At 38.0% G+C, this 19,998-nt stretch overlaps 1 protein-coding gene across 2 annotated transcripts; it reads left to right on the forward strand.

The window, feature by feature from the left end:
• The first annotated feature begins 5,576 nt into the window (after positions 1-5,576).
• LOC104086425 (actin-related protein 5) lies at positions 5,577-19,452 on the forward strand. Of its 2 annotated transcripts, none has more exons than XM_009590670.4 (12): positions 5,577-5,862; positions 5,946-6,016; positions 12,049-12,173; positions 12,823-12,867; positions 14,256-14,358; positions 14,642-14,751; positions 17,068-17,177; positions 17,263-17,353; positions 17,420-17,851; positions 18,037-18,164; positions 18,349-18,694; positions 18,785-19,452. In XM_009590670.4, the coding sequence occupies exons 1-12, from the start codon at positions 5,762-5,764 to the stop codon at positions 19,283-19,285; spliced, it is 2,163 nt and encodes a 720-aa protein (XP_009588965.1). In that variant the 5' UTR covers positions 5,577-5,761; the 3' UTR covers positions 19,286-19,452. The 2 variants fall into 2 exon arrangements, with proteins under 2 accessions (XP_009588965.1, XP_009588967.1); XM_009590672.4 differs by having other exon boundaries at positions 5,578-5,862; positions 14,251-14,358.
• Positions 19,453-19,998: the final 546 nt, after the last annotated feature.

Below are 19,998 nucleotides of genomic sequence, written 5' to 3' on the forward strand. Positions count from 1 at the left end.
TATTTATCTCATTATAAATTGTTACTCGATGTCCTTTTATACTAACTGGAGTCCCGGCTCCGTTATTTGAGCATGTCATCTTTCATCGTCATATTTGAGAAGTGATAAGGTTATTTCTGTAATAGAAAAACACGCTTAGTACCATTCAATTGTTGATATTTGTGGTTCCTAATATTCATGATATTATTCACTGTTTTAGTTCTTATTCTGTTATTATATCTGTGTGGTAAGTATTCGGAAGCATCTAGCCTCGCTACTACTTGTTCGAGGTTAAACTTGATACTTACTGGGTACCAACTGTGGTGTACTCATACTACGCTTCTGCACATCTTTTTGTGCAGATCCTCAGGTTGGTCCTAGCAGAGCTTCCCAATTGGGCTAGGAGATGTTACAGAGACTTAGGGTGGGCTTCACTTTATGGATCTACTTCGTAGTTCCCGAGTCCCTATTCCTTATTATATTATGTCTTATTGTTCAGACAGCTTGACATGTATACAGACTTGATCTCATTTTCGTAGTTTACTCGTTCACTTATGCCACCTAGTTGGCGTATTCTATTGGCCGTGTTTAGGCCTTCCTTGTGGTTTTATCAGATATTATCACTGATTTTTAGACTATTTCATCTTTCATCATTATATATCTCTGTTAAATAATAAAAATAGACTTTATTTGTTATCTTCGAGTTGGCTTGCTTAGCAAGTTCGGCTAGGCGTCATCCTAGCCTTGAGGTGGGATTTTGGGTCGTGACAGCGACCATGAACCAACTGGCAACTCACGACTAGAATGTTGATACATCTCCAATGCTTGCTCTCAAACTTTACAACATCTCCAATTTATATCTACACACAAAGTGTAGAAGTATAGCATGCGTATACCAACACATACTCAGTAAGTATCATCAGTTGTGCCCAACAAAGTGGTGACAATGGTTTATCGAAAATATTCACTTTACAAAACTATTTGTTTGTTCCCCAATAGATCGGATACAATCTTACAAGGAATACAAGTTTCTAATTAAAAGCATGCTTGCACTTCAATTCCATGGGTCCATGTGTTGTGATCTAGTTACGACAACACTAGCATCTGTCATCATTCTTACAATGTATCCTAGGGAAGGCTTGGCATACAGTTTGACCAAGCTGACCCGCCTTATTCCTGTGCCTAGCCTTACCTAGATGGAAGATCTTAATACACGACCTGATTCCTATCGATATAAGTCATGTACAACTTGACAATAGGGACTTCACTACATACGAGCTCTAACAAGTTGACTTTGCGTATGGACCTTAGCTCACGCTCTCACTCATTTACAAGTCCTAAAAGGTCTACGGTAGTGGAGTCCTACCAACAATCTTTTTAAACCTAGGGAAGGACAGAAATTATAAAGAGTTGACCGACCCGCCATATAACTCGGACTTGGCCCTACTATTAAGGAAGATAATAGCATACACGGGCAAGATAATGACTAATACTATGCTACTCTAGCGCAACACGTCGCCCTCCTAGCATATCAAGGGCTCGTTCCACACGAGTACACCCTACAAGCCTCAACACTAGGGACCCGCTTTGAGCGAACACGACCTACTTCAAGCCCCAACACTAGGGACTTGCCCCGAATGAGCAAGGGCATTCGATGCTAAATAAACTTCCCTAACTAGATACGCCATACTATAATTTGCTGAAGCACATAAGAAGGATCAAATATAGGCCAAAAACCAAAACATATGCAACCTTCCATAAATACAATACAAGAGTGCCTCAACCAAAAAACTAGAGATTGTTTCTTACATACATACGTGCCCAATAAACTATGGGCATAACAAACCACTACTAAAAGTCTTCATTCAGGATCCTCCATTACTGCCTTCCCCTTCAAATCACTGATGCCTGAACCAGCACCCAAACTGCTCCCAAGGTCTAGCCTGCCACTAGCACCACTCCCGAAACGACCCAATTCATGGGTCAATCGCTCAACTTCTACAATGAGAGGGGTGAGCTCTATAGCCTTTATTGTCAGGCGTGATGTAGCCTCGCCAACTCTCATCAGAGCACGACTTTGATCAACCATGATTCGAGTCAGCTTCGCCAAATGCGCTTGACATAACTCACTCTTAGTCTTCTATTGTACCTTCAAATTAGCCACCCTTGATTGTAACACAACCATTGACTCCTCAGCACCTGCTACGAAATTTCCATGATTGCCGACTTGGACAACCGCAAGATCTGATGGCCAAGAATATATCCGCAAGATCTGATGGCCAAGACAAAGAGACCAAGAGGGAAATACAATATTGCAATGCAAACACAAGATTAGAAAATCAAACAAATAGAAGGTCAAAGCATATGAAAGGATCATCACCTCTAGGGAATGACACACCATGTCCTCAAACAGTAGATATGGGGCAGTAGATATGGGGCAGAATCCTTTTGTCTCTCCAAGACTTTTCAACAAGATCAAGTGTTGGAGGGTGCCAAGTGAGTCAAGATCTGATTCGAAACACCACCTCATCCTTTAACAAGGATTGAAGTACATGCCCTTGAAGAAGATATCATCGCTCAAATTGTCGATACCATCAAGAGAGGCAAAAGGTCAGAATAAGTTGTCAATAAAGGAAAAGAAGTAACAAACAAACACTCTCAAAAGTAAAGGCATTAGGTGCGGCTAGTGGAGAATGAGCATCATCAGAAGGCGTAGCCACCACCGCGGAGGAAAAGGGTAAACTTGAGGGGATGAAATTCGAGATGAGAACAAGATTTAAATCACCCTGAAAAGAAAGGAACCTAAAGCGGTTGGCAGAAATGTCACTTTGGACGCGCGCTTTTTTTTTGCCGGTTCACCCTCAGTGAAAACTAAGGTTGCTCTCTCCCTCTTTTCTTGAGCCAGGCGGTGTAACCCATCCATGCACATTGAAAGGCGAAGAACATGCCTGTTTTTTCTCATCCTTGAATCCTTGAGCCAATAGGATTTTGGTCCCTTGATCTGATAGCTAGCGCTACAACGATACTAGAAAAAGAATAATCCACGAGTATGATGGAATTGAGTTTCCTCACCCACTTCTTGGTGAATTCAGTTAAGCGCACCTCAATAGTTGAAGCTGCAAAGTAAGAGTATGATATTAGCTTGTTAGGTATTTAAGAAAAATGAGGAGAAAAGTGAAAATACTCGCAACAGAGGTTAAACTGGATCCTCAAAGGAGACTGTCTAGGTGCAAATAGAGAAGATAGCCTGATGAAAACAAAGTCCCCCCCACCATTGACTTTTCAGTGAATCCCTACGATCAGAAAATGCAATCCTAGGATAAGGGATAGGAAACACTTCATCAAGTGAGTAGAACCTCCTCTCTAGTTAAGTTATGCAAAAAAATGTGAAACCCCCACTATAGAGTTTTACACCTGCTACATCATTCCTATACTTCAGGAAAATGGCTACCCTTCATACTTTGGGTGACAATTATGCCAAAGCCAGACTACGATCGAAGCAAATTTTGTGGATAATCAAACCCAAGGAAAGTTCAAAGTTAAAGGAGAAATGATATAAAGGTAGAGCAATACAACCTTCGACCGAAGACCACAATCTTTCATTTGGATTTGAAGCCCCCATTTCAATTCCTACCAATGGTAAATATTATTTGTAAAAGAAAAGGAAGGTCATCGTCCAAAATCAATAGAGGATCGTCAGTCATAAATATAGGATTTAGATCCACGGAGGGAGCTGGAGGATCCGAGATATCTTCATAAAAGAAAGCGTATTCATCTTAATCAAAAGTCATGCGATAAGTTTCACTTTCTAGTAGCCTGGTCGATGATCCTTTATGGAAACATACTGTAAAAGTGAAAAAATATAAAAAATAAAAAGTAAAAAACTCACATGGAAGTGCTAATACCCTAAAAAGAGTGGTAATTCCTGAAAATATTATATAAAAAGAGTTTGATGGAGAAATCATGTCAAAGCAAGATGATCATAATAACTCTGATAATCGAATGGATGTGGCTACATCACAGTAGCACCCTATTCCTATCAATGGGAGACACATCTCCCCATGATTCAAAATGAAACACATTTTTGCTTTGTGACATCTTATCCACTTGTCAAGGAGAATATGATTTTGCCTTAGCAATTGAGGGGACTAACTGTAGTGGTCAAAAAATTCACTCTCAAAGTGCCTTGAACACATGATCTTTGACCTAATCCACTGTACAACCCAATACCTAATACAAACATCCCTATAGAAGACCCTCAGCCTATGGCCCTACCTACAACTCAACTTGCTATACTATCAATTTTTAAGGCTTATGACCCCAATCATTGCAGAATATGGGCCTTGGCCCCGCATGTTACGCTCACACGGGCCATGACTTCATATTGCTTGCTGCGTCTTGATCCACTATAACTCACTTTGACTAGGTCTAAAGGGATAAGACGCACGTCCAACAACCTCCACATATAGTCTTTGCGATGATCAATGGATGAAATATTGGACCCAACAATTAAGTTAGCTTAACTAACTAACCGAAAGTCCTACAAGTCAGTCGTAGAGTCCAAGCACCCGGTCTACTATAAATATTGGGTGAAGGACCAAGCTTCAAGGCCATTCCAACTCAACTCAACACAGCATGAACGAGCTCCCAACCTATCCCTACTAGTCTTTATTTTTCTTGTCTAAACACTTATACACATTATATTTTTTATTGTTAAATCTCTTCGGAGCTTATTGCTTGTACCTTCATTATATAGATACTAGCTAGCTTGGCTGCAACCGAACCTCCCCGGAAGCAGCACTGTACTACGTGAAATCGGGCATGATTAATAAAATTACTCTCTCATCTTTCTCTCTATTTTACGTTCTGCCATTTCATATCATTCATCTTTGTTTTACGCGCATCAAATATAGGCCTTGCTCCATAATTAACGACCGAGCAGAATTTAGCCTCTACAGTGTCCTTTACTCTTATGTCTTGGCTTTTTATAATTGTGGTTATTTTAATATAATACATGTCATGTACCTGCTATATAAATGTTAAATAGAGATCCTAGCTTTAAATAGCAATAATGAGACACCGAGGAGTTTAAAAATGAAAAAAGTAACAATAAAAAGGAACTGAGAAGGATTTTGGGAAAGAGATGAACAGTAATAATATGAAAATAAATATATAAGGCATCTTTTATTATTTGCGAATTTGTAGGCATAAATAAAATAGAGAAAAAGGACATACAATCTGAGAAAAAAGATAAAATACTTATGAGAGGTATTATGTCACCCTTTATGACATATGAAATCTTGATAGTCTAATTATATGTTACACTAATATCTTTAATCAAATACTACATTAGACTACTTTATGCGATATATTATGTTATAGATTATTTTCCTAATATTTTTAATGAAACAACTCCTCAGGGAATTTTGTTTTATTGGTCTTTTATTTGAGGCTTTTCTTTCTGAGAAATATAGGTCCTATAGGTTTACTCTCAAATTTTCGTTTGCATATTTGTGCTAGAAAGCTTTTTTAAAATTTTCATTTATTATAAGGGGAGGGTAAAGGGAAAGGGAAAATCGGGAGGGGACTGAAAGCTCAATCGAGTATATGACATTTGAATGGGTTGAGGCACTGAGTAATAATACTAGGTCGAATAAGCGGGTATAGGTGACCCGAAAAATAGAATCGAATAACCCGCTGACACTTGTTGTCTAACCATGGATGGCACTCCATTATGACAGTGTTCTAGGGCACACAGACGAAGTGCAAAGAGAGCAAAAAAATGCCGTTCATTTCGAAAATAGAGAGGCAATCAGATTACAGTTCCTTCAGCTCTAGTTGCCCCATTGTCATTGACAACGGCGCTTCCTATTTCCGTGTTGGGTATTCATCCCTAAATTCCCAAATTCTCTCTGTTCTTGAGACTTTTTTCCGTTTTATTTAGCTTCGGATTTGTCGATTGACAGGTGGGCAGGAGAGAATGACCCTCGCGTAATCTTTCGAAACATTGTTCAGAGGCCTCGCCACAAAACGACTGGTATGCTTTTTTTTTTTTTCTTCCAATTGAGGTCAAGGAGAATAACAAAAATGAACCACATTTTCATGATTCTATACAAGACTGGGGAGATCTTAAATTATGATAGCTGATTGAGAAGGACGGATTTGCATTTAACTTCTTAACTTCAGAATGTGTTGACCGGTTGTCTCCATAGATATGTTAGCATTTTCACCTGCTTGGATTGCCTCTAAACTTCTATCTTGTTAAATGTTAATCCTCTGGCTTTTACTTTCTTTTGATAAGTGAACGGAACATTCAGAAGGTTAACTTAACACCTCTTATGAAATTTTCACAAACTTTTTTTCCCATGAAAAAGAAATCATTTTTCTGTTTTGGAATACTTTACAGTATGAATTCATGTACTTTGATTTCATTTTCCTCTTTTGATTTCTTTTCTGAGTGCTCAATACTCAAAAGCAAATGCACAACCCAGATAGAATTGCTTGGTTCCTATGCCATTATACATGGAGGTTGTGATTGAGACCATAACCATGTTGTATTCCGGTCATTCTTAAAGCTGCATAAGCCCAATTTTTTTTTTTTTTTGGGGGGGGGGGGGGGGGGGCAAACAAACTTGAATTAAGTGTCATGCAGCAAGGGTGATGAGGGAGCAGTATCAAGATAGCAGCTCATAATATTCGGAAAACAGAAAAGTCAAGAGACTCAAGGCCATGATAATTTTTTGTTTTCTTGAGATTCATGGATATAACGAGGAGTCTGTTAACAGGGGCAGATGCCTCCTTCTTCGCAAAAGAATACTACGAAGGAGGAAAAGTAAGAGAAAGTTTATTAATTAGGAGAAATGGTAGACCCAGTTTTGGTTATCCAAAAAAATTAGTAGACCAGGGTTTTCTAGTACATAGTCTTTCCTAGGTGGCATTGACTTTTCATTTGCTTTAATGCACTATAGTAGAACAGGCTGACATGTGTATTGGTGCTCTGCTTAGGTCCTTCAGAATAGACTCTAAACTGCTGAAAATTGAAAGTACCCATATCGGTGCTTACCTGTACCCTTGTCACAAAGATACCTGTCTGAGTCCCTATGTTAAACTTTTATTCCTTGCTTATGAGACGCTTAAGTAGCTGCTATATTTGTTGTTTTTAGCAGTTGTTTTTATTTCTAGTCCCAGAATGATAAACTTTTGCAAGCATGTTCTTGGGAAAATGAGATATTATCTTTTGATTTTCTTATGAGATGCTTAACTTTAAGTTCCTCATTACAGTTTCAAATAAGGCATGAATAGTAGTTAGATTTGGTATATTAGAATCTTGCCATTTTGCTTACCTGGTCGCTCTTATTTATTTGTTGGTAAGTTCAATTTAAAGGTGCTTTTTTTTCTTCTTAAAAACAAAAAAACTAGTAGTTAAAAGGTATTATGAGGGTAAAGGAAAATTTTGGTCCTTGTGAATAGTGAAACTAAATGGAATTAAGCGATAATGTTGAATTTCGATAATTTCCCTTGTTTAAACATCTAGGATGCACGGCATGCTTTCATGATCATCCATTGATGTTTTTATTTCTAGTCCCAGAATGATAAACTTTTGCAAGCATGTTCTTGGGAAAATGAGATATTATCTTTTGATTTTTTTATGTGATGCTTAACTTTAAGTTCCTCATTACAATTTCAAGTAAGGCATGAATAGTAGTTAGATTTGGTATATTAGAATCTTGCCATTTTGCTTACCTGGTCGCGCTTATTTATTTGTTGGTAAGTTTAATTTAAAGGTGCTTTTTTTTTTTTCTTAAAAACAAAAAAACTAGTAGTTAAAAGGTATTATGAGGATAAAGGAAAATTTTGGTCCTTGTGAATAGTGAAACTAAATGGAATTAAGCGATAATGTTGAATTTCGATAATTTCCCTTGTTTAAATATCTAGGATGCACAGCATGCTTGACATGCTTTCATGATCATCCATTGATGTCTATCCTTGATGTGCATGTTAGTGTTTTCAAAAGCGAAAAGTGCGAAAAGATCCAAAGGAGAAGCGAAAACGGGGAAGCGAAGCATTGTTGAAGTTAGGCGCAAAGCTACATAAAATTGAAAAAATGCCAAACACATATGAATTTAGTACTATAATAATGTAATTGCAATTAAAATAACTAACAATATTGACGATATTAATCCAACTCCTCAACTTTATCAAAAAATAAAAATAATAATCCAACTCCTTAAAATTGAGATTCAAATAGCCGACCACTTCTTATTAGGATCACTTTGCGAATCATTGTTTAAAGTGCAAATTTCTCTAAAGCATGACTTCATCAATGAAGTAATAACCCCTCGCTTCGCATCACCTCATCACTTTAAGAGACAAGCGATGTCTTTTAATAACACATGTCAAATGAGAATGACATGAGTATGGATTTTGGGGGCTCCTTCAAAATAGACTAAAAAGCTTTAAAAGTTGAACACACCCATTTTGGATACCTAGCAGTACCTTTTCTAGATGTATACCGTCCATAAGTCCATGTAGCGTAGATTGATGTTCTACCAAATTTTATTGCTCCACTTAGTTATGGAAGAAAAGAAAATAAAGTTGTCACCTTAGGTTTTGTTCTTAAACTTCATAACTATGGCTAAATGTATACACAAGGAGGTATTTAAGACTTGATCCTTAGTCCTTACGAGTGCTACCTAACTGGAATAAACACATCCTCGCAAGGAGCCTAGGACAGAGTCAAAGATATAAGTTGGTGAATCTAAAATCTCCTTTACCCAATCCTAAGAAAACAATGCACTAAATCTTGATATGCAATTATGCACTAACTTATCATGTGACTATATCTCAATTAGAAAGATGCATTTGAAAGTATTAATTCGACCTACTCTTCTAAAAAAATAGTATTAATACGACCTACTAAACCTATGAAATGTCTTCCTAGTGGCTTTCTTTTGTTCAGTTAAAATTTGATTTAAACAGTCACATAAGGGGCAAAATTAATAATTTTTTTATCATTTCAGATAAAAAAGCAGGTTTGGTTGTTCAAGGGAACTTCCAACCTCCAATGAGAGTTAGGACAGGGTAGACAAATGTGCAAGTTAATTCCTTGAAGAAACAATACCTCTCTTTTGATGAAAGACTCACTTTAATTAACAGCGTGTTGAATGGGATTCTCACCTGCATGATCTCATTATTTCATATTCCTTTATTAGTAGAGAAGAAAATAATATGAGAAGTCAGTTCTTATGGGAAGAAAATGTAGAAAAGAGGAAGATGCATTTAGTAAAACTGCAAGCTCTCATGAGAAACAAGAAAGGTGTACTTTGGGTGTGAAAAACTTGACCTGTTGTTTAAATGGCTTTGGAAATATAATGAGGATGACAAACAACTCTGTAAGGAAATAATTATTGTCAAGTATGGTAGGAAAGACTTCTGGTGTCTTTGCCCTGTTTTAGCTGCAGGAGTTGGTTTATTAAAACAAATATGTAAATTGTCGCCAGAATTTCAGCAAAACATAAGATGGAAGGTTGGTATTAGGTGGATAGATTTCATGTTTTGTATAGCTTAACCACCGACAAATACTGTACAGTGGCAGGTTGCTTTACTAACTCAGTTTAGCAGCTTACCTTTAGGAGAAATTTTGATGATTGGGAGGTAGAAGTTAGTCAATTACTGCACTTCTTGGAACCTTCACCCTTGATGTTAACAGGTTGGACTCTCAGATCTGCATAGCTAGTAAAGAAAGGAAATTTTCTGTCAAAAGCTGTTGCAGACTAATTTAGAAACGAGTTGGCCATTGGGACTTAACTTGGTGTTGGGCCATGTTTTGGAAGCTAACGCACCATGAAAGGCTGCTTGCTTTGGATGGGTTGCTGCCTTAGATGCCCAAGACAGGCTACAGGACAAAAGTTTTGTTTTATGTAGCAGATGCTTTCCTGTGAGGAAGCTCAAGAATCTGCAAGTCATCTTTTTTCTTCACTGCAGACAAACAAGGTAGATTTGGGAATTTTTCCCAAGTCTTTTTGGTGTGCAATGGGTGATGCCTCTAAGTATTAAAAACTTATTAGAGTGTTGGCAGGGTCAGAGAGTATGCAGAAGATTGAAGGAGATATGAAAACCCATTCTTCTACATATCATGTGGACTATTTGTTTAGGAAGAAATAAGAGATGTTTTGACAGCCAAATATATCATACTTCTGTTGTAAACAATAGATGTTCACAAAACTTGTATTTTGATGCAGGGATAGCATGTAAGGGATGGCATGTTAAAAGGCACCTCAATATCATCATCTCATCATCTTTCATTTTTCCTTTCTTAACCTTCCCATCTGTTGGAGTAATTCTTTTCAGTCTGACATTATGTGATAGAAGTGTTTGGTCAAAGCTCAAAATAACTCTTCATAGATAAACCGGACAGCTTTCAACTCACACCATCTAACTTGTATCTTCCCGTATAACAACGATGTTTAATTTTCTCTATCTGTGTCTGTTCTGCATAATTGGAACACTAATAATCTGAGTCATTAGGCTGGTTATATTATCCTATGTGATCGACCTCTCTGCCTTGCGTGAAGGATAGAAGTGATACTAAAGGCGTGTTTGGTTAAGATATTAATCTTTTACTGATCATGTAACTAATTGATCATTTGGTAGTTGATTGAAAAATGATCACTCTTTTGGAAGCAATGTAGAGACCAGTTTGGATGTTGAGTTTACTTTTTTTTTTGATAAGGTAAGTGAAATGTCATTAAAGGCATCAAGAAGATGCAAAGATTACAAAAGAAGGAAAATGCCAGCTCTAATACAAAAGACTATAAGGCTAAGGGGCTGACAAAATCCAGAAACATATCATAGTTATTTACAGGAGAAAGATTCACCCAACTAAAAAGGTTAACCAAACATCTATCTTTTAGATAGCTTCTAGGAGTTGAAATACCATCAAAACATCTGTGGTTTCGTTCAATCCAAATGCACCAAAAGATACAGGCAGGCACCATGAGCCAGATGTGCTTGATGGCTTTGTCAACTCTCCGGAGACCCCATGCTTCATAGAGCTCTCTGACTGAATTAGGCATAGACCAGTTCAGTCCAAAGATGGTTAAGAACATGTTCCAGATATCTGCTGCTACTGTGCAATGAATGAACATGTGTGGGATGGACTCTGAACTTGTGTGGCACATATGGCATCTATTGGCTAGTTGGAAACCTCTTCTGATAAGGTTATCCTGGGTTAAGCAAGCTCCATTTAATACTATCCAGCAAAAGCACATAACCTTTGTGGGAAGTTTAGTCCTCCAGATTAATTTCCAAGGCTATAAATCTATTAGAACTTTGTTGGAGCTCTCTGCATAGGCTGCTTTAACTGAGTATACTCCATCTCTAGTATTACCCCACTTCAATCTATCTGCTGCTTGGTTGTTCACTGGATGAGACTCCAAACTTCCAAGAAGAGCCATTAGGTCATCAATTTCCCAATCCTGCAGGTGCCTTCTCAAAGATGGGCTCCAAGTGTTGCCCTCCCAATACTGTAATTTGTAATTTGACAAGTGCTTAATAATCCATTTATGATTAAAAATAATCCATAAGATTATGGCCTAGAGGTCAATGAAGTTGAAATGGACCAAGGGAGACCAGGGTTCAAATCCCCATAGAGCTACCCGATTATACCTGTGCCGGTGGGAGGTAGTAGGCACTTGGTAGATTTGTTGAGGTGCGAGCAAGCTGATCTGAACACTATCTTATTAAAAATAAAAAATTCTACGACGATCAGATCGTAGAAAAGTTTGGTGAAGAAATGATCAAAATTACTCCTTGCTAAACAACACTTCTTATGACCATGTTTTTAAATAGTCAAGGTGCGTGCAAGCTAGCTTGGACACTGCCATTATCTCGAAAAAATTCCATAATGAACAAACTGTAGTGAAGATTGGTGAAGAAATTATCAAAATTACTTCTTGCTAAACAACACCTACTATAAACATGTTTTTAAATAGCGAATGCATAGAATGCATCATCATTTGATTGGTGAATATTGGCTTCAAGTTTTGTTATGTTCTTATCATATTGCAGGTGAAACAGTAACAGTTGTCGGTGATCACAATCCTGCACTACTGAAGTACTTTGATTGCACGCGTTCAGGACCTCGTTCAGCATTCGAGAGCAATGTTGTTTATCAGTTTGAGATAATGGAATATGTAAGACTTCTATTTGGTGGGATTCCACTGGGTTGTTGTTGTTGTTGTTGTTGTTGTTGAGTTTGTAAGCTTGACCATGAAATTTGTGATGAGTAAACTTTATTCCCAACTCTCTCCCCCAAAACAGAGAAAGAAATATCAACGACCTACCAGAGCATGAAAGCTAGTTGAGCTGACAATTTATCTAGACTTTAGGTCTAACTACTGTGTTCTATGTTTTCATTCCTATTTTCAAGAGAGAATACTCTCTCTGGATTTTAACTATAACCTCTTTGGGATGTAAGGCCAAGGGGACAAGGCAAATTCACGATGTTATTTTAGAGTGTCAAGACAGTGCAATCTGACTAAGATATTGATGCGCGGCCAATTGTAGCGGAAAGCTTCTCGATAATGACTCGTTTTCCTCCTTTTGGCCGGCACTGATGCCATACATGGCACTCTTGGTGTAAGTGATAGTTGGATCATATATTTGGTTTATGTGATGCTATGTTGCTAAGCAGAGTCTGACATATGAAACATTGATGATTGTGGATTAACTTGTCTTGCTGCTTTGTCTTGTTTGCATTAATCATGTTACCATTATTCTTATTATCTTTTTTTCTGAAATGGTACTCATGTTACCATTATGTTCGCGGTTTGCTGTATGTAGATACTGGACTTTGGGTTTGATCGATTAGGTGCCGATCAGTCACAGGTATGTTTGCTTTCATTCAATTGTTACTCAGGATGATAGACGAATCTGATGCTATTACATTCAGCTTGGTTTATTAAGATTTGCTTGGTGCTTGCTGTCTGGAGTGAAGCTGTAAAATCCTTGTTGTGGCCTTTGACTATTGCTTCTGTTTGATTATTTGATATAAACTGTTTATGTCGGTCATTGATGTTTTGATCCTTGTCAATTATCAAATTATTCTATCTTCTATTTTTTCCCGCAGAATTTTTATCCAACTGTATTTTCTGGGAATATTGTACAGGATGCAAATTGATATGCTAACACAGAAAAGAAATAGAAGAAACAGCTCTACTCAGAAGCTAACGATGAATTGTATCTTGCTGTACATGGATGCCAGCACAATCTTTGTGCTGTGATTTTAATACAAATATTACTTTCTTTAAAAAAAAAAAAGAATTAGAAGAAACATGGGCTAAGCAAGCATCATATAAGTCCTTATAGTTTTACTGACCTTATGATATCAATATCATCAGTTTACACATTAAAGTAAATTGTATGGTGTGACACAGTTTTTGTTAAAGGAGATTCTCTGACACTATCCTCTTTCTCTTCTCTCTCTTTTTCCCTCTTGCAAGAGATTCCGTGTCAATTGATGTGCCTCCGTATCTAGGTTTTCTCGATGTCAGTGGCTTAAACAATTGGGTGATGATGTATGTTGCATATGTATTGCATATAAGTAAATGAAAAGATGCACTTCAGTTTGCATACCTTTGTTTCTCATAATGCGTACATACATATATGCACAGAGATACCAATACTTGAGCTAATTTGCCTACAATCCATTTTTATACTTCCAAACTGGTTATTACGGCATAGATTATGGTGCATAGCATGTATGTTTGGGATTCAGTGGGTGATCTGAGGGACGGTCAGAGAGTTACTACCCTAAGATAAGGAGAAAACGGGACTGGACTCCTCTGGCGCTTATGTGAACAATATATATATATATATAGAGTATAAGGCTGTTGAAAATTCTTTTGTACACATGAACGAAACTTTCTTTTTTTACAGTGTGAAGTTCTGGAGCCCATATGATATTCCAGTGAGCATGACTAAATGCTCTTTCTAAAGAACAGTCTCTTTGGTAGAATTCTCTATGTATACATCCACAGTTTTCCTATCATATCAGTAGAACCATTACCTTTATTGAGAACAAAATAAGTTGGAGCGGCAAAGCTAAGATGTTTAAGATATGGTGAAATACAGACCTTTCACTTTTTGCCCTTTTCTTCAAACGTATCATGTCCATCTAATTTTGCGCATTTACTTTCTGCTGCATATATCCTGTTATTAAACTTCAGCTTGTAGTCCCTTAAACCAATTCTTATTCCAATTCGGTGGCAGGACAGATCGACCATCCTATCTTAATTACTGAATGTGCTTGCAATCCAGTTCAGTCTCGTGGCAAAATGGCTGAGCTTCTTTTTGAGTCATATGGAGTTCCTTCAGTAGGTATGAACACCTATATCGGTTGCCTGGAGCTGTTTGCATTGCTTTGGATTCTAATGTTGTTAAAGTTGTGTGGCACGCTTGCAGTCATGCCATTTTTTTTGTCATCCTAAAGATTCCTTTGTTTTATCTTGATCTTGTTGAAAGTTCTTGCATGTATGACAATATTCACTTGGTTCACTTCTCACCAAACAACAGTTCGTGGATTTGATAATTAAGAACATAACTTTCTGTGGCGTTTATGTGCACTTTTTGCTCACAATAGTCGCTTTTTTTTATATTGCAGCATTTGGTGTAGATGCTGCATTCAGCTATAAATACAACCAACAGCTTGGAATTTGTAAAGATATTGGTCTTGCAATCAGCTCAGGATTTACTACAAGTCATGTCATTCCGGTATGCTTTAGAGGCCTATTATGCAGCTTTTATGAATTAGCGGTGGTATTAAGATAATTGCATGATAAAATTTGATTTAAGGTTAAAAATGCATTGTACCCCGTGTTTTAAAAGGCGTTTTCGGGGCGAGTCCCGGGGAGAGGCGCACCAAAAATGCCCCGAGGCGATGGTGTGGGGAGAAAGTCTCAAGAGGCGTACGCCCGGGCGTTTGAGGCACATTTTTGTAGTGAGGCGTAAGCCTCAGAGACTTTTTCAAATTAAAACAAAATTTGTTGAGTACGTCCTTCATATAATACCCAAATTCTCAAAAGTCAGCTTATAATTACTCAAAAGTTTTAAAAAGGAACTAAAATGTATTAAACTTAAAAGTCAAGACATTTTTTATTGATTGAAGCCCTAATTTATGGTCTTTTCCAATTCTTTATCTTGCCCGCTAGTCTGCTAATATCTCCCAAAAGCATCGAATAATCAATTTTTTTTTTACAAATACAAATAGAACTCCATTCTCCTTCATAACAGCAAGTTCAAAGTTTAATTGCAGGTTAGTCATCCTTTTTGTTCCACCATGTAGAGAACTTTATTTTTTTCGACTCAAGTTACTTGTGCTTGTAAGTATAATAGATTGTTTTTGACTAGTTTTTTGTGGGGATGGAGCACATCTATATATATATATTTCACATATTTATAGTTTTCTTCAATTTTTATGCAATTTTACTTGTTTATAAAATATTTACTGTAATTATATTATTTTATAAAATATTAAAAATTAAATACCCATGGGGCTTATGCCCCGTGCCTTGGGGCTTACGCCTCGCTGAGGCATATGTAAAACGTCTCACCTTACGCCCACGCCTTTTAAAACACTGATTGTACCTTATCAATTTAGAAAGAAAAAAAACAATTATGGGTAGTGTTAGCTTCGTAACCATCTCGTCTAAAAGTTTAAACTGTCAGAGAGAAGTGAGAACACTCTTATTTACTTAATTATATCTTCAACATGCCCCTCACATGCAGTCTTGATTCTTTTTTTTGTATTGAACCAAGCACGTAAGAATTCTTTTTTATCGTTAAAAGATATTTGCATTAAAAAGTCAGCACGTAAAAATTCCTTTGAATAAAAAATAAAAAGGAGAAACTGAATGACAATACTCGGTGAAAAAGAGATATCAATCAGGTTGTAACTGAGAATCTGAGATAGTTCAATTTCTCAACTTATCTCTTGTATCTCCTGTGTCTCCCAAACTAAGTAGTTAGAACTTTCAAGTAGCGGGTCCGAATTAATCATTGGACTCGAGTTTCCGAATTCCCTTTTTGGAACCAAAAACGTCAAAACAAAGCGACATAATGTTGGATTGAAGAGAATTCTAACCAAAGTAACATACCACAAAATATAGTTTAAAGGTTGATCAGAGAGTATATTTCAGAGAATGGTATTAGATTTGCTGGGAAAACTCGTCGGTAAACGACCGAAGAGCTGCTTTTCTGTTTGAAACTGGCTGGAGAATCAATGAGAAATTCTGTAAACTGAATGGGAGGAAGCAATGGCACAGACGACTTCCACACTGACGGAAATCTGCAGAAAAGTTGCCAGAGAAGAGATATCTGGTTGGTAAACATTCTGGAAATCCAGAACCCTACTTCTGGTGGTCGGAAATTGCAGGAATTTAGATGGGTGGATGAACCCTAAGGAGTAGAAATCTCCCTCAAAAAGTGGCCAGAAAAGGGGTTACCCACCGGTGCGTGAGATTGACGCGTCGTGGGAAGTGGAACTGCCAGTGGCGTGTGGCGGCACACGCTGCGGTATTTGGCGGAGCTTCTGCTGGGGTCGGTCACTGGAGGCTGAGCAACCCTGTGGTGGTGCCGTGGTGGTGATTTTTGCACAATACCGATGGAAAAAAGATTTTGACATGAACAGCCCCTTAAGTCACGGGAAAGTTGCATGGTTTCGAGTTTTTCTTGCTAGTCGCTGGTATGTAGTTATATTTTCGGCGTGTGACCATCTCTTCTAAACGTTTAAATTGTTAGAGAGCACAAATTTATTTACTTAATTATATTTTCAACTGGTAGGTTATCACATGTTAAAAGGTGTCAACCGTGCCCCTGTCCGGTGATGCCAATGTAATACAACTAAGTGTCATCTTTGAAAGATATTTTTCGATTGGTACCGGTCCCAGTATGTGAAAGAGATCAATGTTAAGACCTTATACCCTTTCAGGCTAATTTCTGTTTGACATATCATGATGCAGTTTTTGCTAGCGGTAGGCTAACATTTCTCATTATATGCTACTAATATATGACAATTTGTTGCATTTTCAGTTTATTAACGGAGAACCTGTCTATGAAGCGTGCTGTCGAACTAATGTTGGTGGATACCATGTCACTGATTATCTGAAGCAGCTTCTTTCACTCAAGCACCCTCATCACATGTAGGTGTTAATAGTTTTTTGAATTCATGACGTTGCTATACTGCTTTGGGTGCTTTTCAGGCTTCATCCTTGAATGCTTAAACAGATCAAAGCTTACATGGGAAAAGGTTGAAGAACTGAAGATGGAATACTGTTACATAGCCGCAGACTATGCTTCAGAGGTTCAATTATTTCAGGTAATTAGCACTTTTCTCTCGTCCTTCTGGTTTCCAGAGGTAAAATATTTGATTCTATTGTGACAGAGGGGGGATAAGGAAGCTGAAGAAAAGACCAGATGTTGGCAGCTTCCTTGGACTCCATCACCAGCCGATGAGCCTCCATCAGAAGAAGAACTTGCAAGAAAGGCGGCTTTGAAGGAAAAACAAAGTCAAAGATTGCGTGAGATGGCTGAAGCGAAAAGATCCTCAAAAATAAATGAACTTGAAAATGAATTAAAAGGTTTGGAATTCCTCTTAGAGGAGCTCAAGGACACTGAGGATGACCAAATTGTGTCGTTCCTTGAAAGTAGAGGTTATACTTCTAAACGTGAAGTGGAAGCTGCTTTTGCAAAAGTTACTCAAACACTTCGGAAGGCCAAGGGTGAGCAGGTTCCTAGTGACGAGAAAGCAGATGCTTCTGCAGCTGAGAAGTATTATCTCATTGATATACCTGATGAAGAACTTTCAGCAGAGCAGGTATGCACGTAAATCTCCATATTGGTAGTGGTATTTCTTGTCAGATAATACTTGAACTAGTTTATTGTTGCAATTGTCTCTTCCACCTCACTCTTGGCCAGCTTTGTGCAAAATCATCTTCCACTTATTTTCTCGTTCATTTTCTATGTTAACTGACAAATGAAAATGTTGAAACTTCTTAATAGCTCAAGGAGAAGAGAAGACAAGTGTTCCTGAAGTCCACAACTGAAGCACGGCAGCGAGCTAAACAAAAGCGTTTGGAGGAGGAGTTAGAAAAGGAGAAGGAAAAGAAACTTGAGGAACAAAAGCGCCTGTATGTTGTATTTCTTGTCAGATAATACTTGAACTAGTTTATTGTAGCATTATTAAACTTGTTTACAATGATGTGCTATAATATCTATGTTTCTTCTCAAAATGGATATAGTTATTTGTATTGATGAGGTAAAAACTAATATTTTATAATTACAGTTTTGCTGCATTCATCTTATCTTGTGTAGGGAAAACCCAGAACGCTATATGGAGCAGTTGCGAGCCAAATACAAAGAGCTGTCGGAAAAACTTGAGCAGCGAAAGCGATTGAAGACAAATGGGAACCATGCAAATGGCAATAATAATGTTTCTGGAGGTGTCGGTCGTGGGGAGAGGTTGAATGCTGCCCAAAGAGAGAGGATGCGCTTGTTAACCACGGCAGCATTTGATCGAGGGAAAGGTGAAGATACTTTTGGTCAAAGGGATGAAGATTGGCAACTCTACAAGCTAATGAGTAGAGATAATGATGATGATGACAGTGATAAGCCAGATCAGGATGAAGCTGAGTTGGCTCGCATCTCCTCTAGGCTTCTGGTCAGTACATTTCCTGATGCTTCATGCAGTGCTTAGTCTACGTTGGGTTGTTCTTTAATAGATGTATCCTGATGTAACATATCTGCGCAGGAGATCGATCCTTCGTTTTTCCCAGGATCAGAGTCTGGAGCCTCTGCCTCAGAGGTGCCACGTTTCCGTCCTCTAACAAAGGAGGATTTTCAAATCATACTTGGGGTTGAAAGATTTAGATGTCCTGAAGTTCTATTCAATCCCAACTTAATTGGAATTGACCAGTCAGGGTTGGATGAAATGGTTGGAGTGTCTTTGAGAAGATTGCCTACTTGGGGACAAGGCTTGGGGGATAAAATGACAACTTCAATACTTATGACTGGCGGGAGTTGTCTCTACCCAGGTATGGCTGAGCGCTTGGAAGCAGGAATTCGGATGATCAGGCCATGTGGAACTCCTATAAAGGTTCTCAGAGCAACAGATCCAATTATGGATGCATGGCGAGGTGCTTCAACGTATGCTGCTGCTATGCAATTCCCACAACAAACATTCAGTAGAATGGATTATTATGAAAAAGGTGAAGATTGGCTTCGTAGATATAAGTTCAGATACAGGATCTAATTGTTCAAGTTGAAACTGAGATTTTACATAGGTTTAGTACACTCAGCGGGCTATGTTATATATGAATAGTGGACCATTAAGACCATTTTATACAGGATAATATTGTGCTGTATTCGTAATGAATGTGTTTCTCAACTTGCTTTTTAAGCAATCTTTCTATTGCCTGACGCCTTGATCTTTCTTTTAATTGTGCTGGTCCTTCCGACCTACACCCTTCCCACTCGAGCTGTCAGATGGCAGATAGGTAATGGATCACTCATCAATGTTTGGAGTGACATCTGGCTACCGAATCACTGTTCTCTCCGTAGTCTTATTCAAGATCCACTAACTTCTTCAGAATCGACCCTAACGGCTAACACACTTCTCGCCCAAGGCCAATAGAATATCTCCCAATTTCATTCCAATTGCCCTCCACCATTCTCCCCCTAATCCATAATACATACTTTCCCAAATCCCGAAACAGCAACGATACACCATCTTGGGGTTTTTCCCACAACGGCTTCTCCACTACATCGGCATACAGACTTTTATCTCCTCACCGCCTTCCCTGACCAACCGGCCACACCAGACTTACACTTGACCTGGAAGTTAAACATTCCTCCCAAACTTAAAACTTTCCTCTGGCTTCTTTTATTACACCGCCTCCCCACAACATCCTATCTAGCAGCCATTAACATTCTTCCTATACCAAACTACCATTCATGTCCACAGCT

The sequence above is a fragment of the Nicotiana tomentosiformis genome, chromosome 5 (genome assembly GCF_000390325.3).
Source record: "Nicotiana tomentosiformis chromosome 5, ASM39032v3, whole genome shotgun sequence".
Classification (NCBI taxonomy): domain Eukaryota; kingdom Viridiplantae; phylum Streptophyta; class Magnoliopsida; order Solanales; family Solanaceae; genus Nicotiana; species Nicotiana tomentosiformis.

Bases quoted from the DNA above. Each gene is read 5' to 3' on its own strand.
- LOC104086425 (XM_009590670.4), top strand. From the start codon at position 5,762: ATGCCGTTCATTTCGAAAATAGAGAGGCAATCAGATTACAGTTCCTTC. The intron at 12,174-12,822 runs GTAAGACTTCTA...TGCTGTATGTAG, and splicing joins AGTTTGAGATAATGGAATAT to ATACTGGACTTTGGGTTTGA. The intron at 12,868-14,255 runs GTATGTTTGCTT...GTGGCAGGACAG, and splicing joins TAGGTGCCGATCAGTCACAG to ATCGACCATCCTATCTTAAT.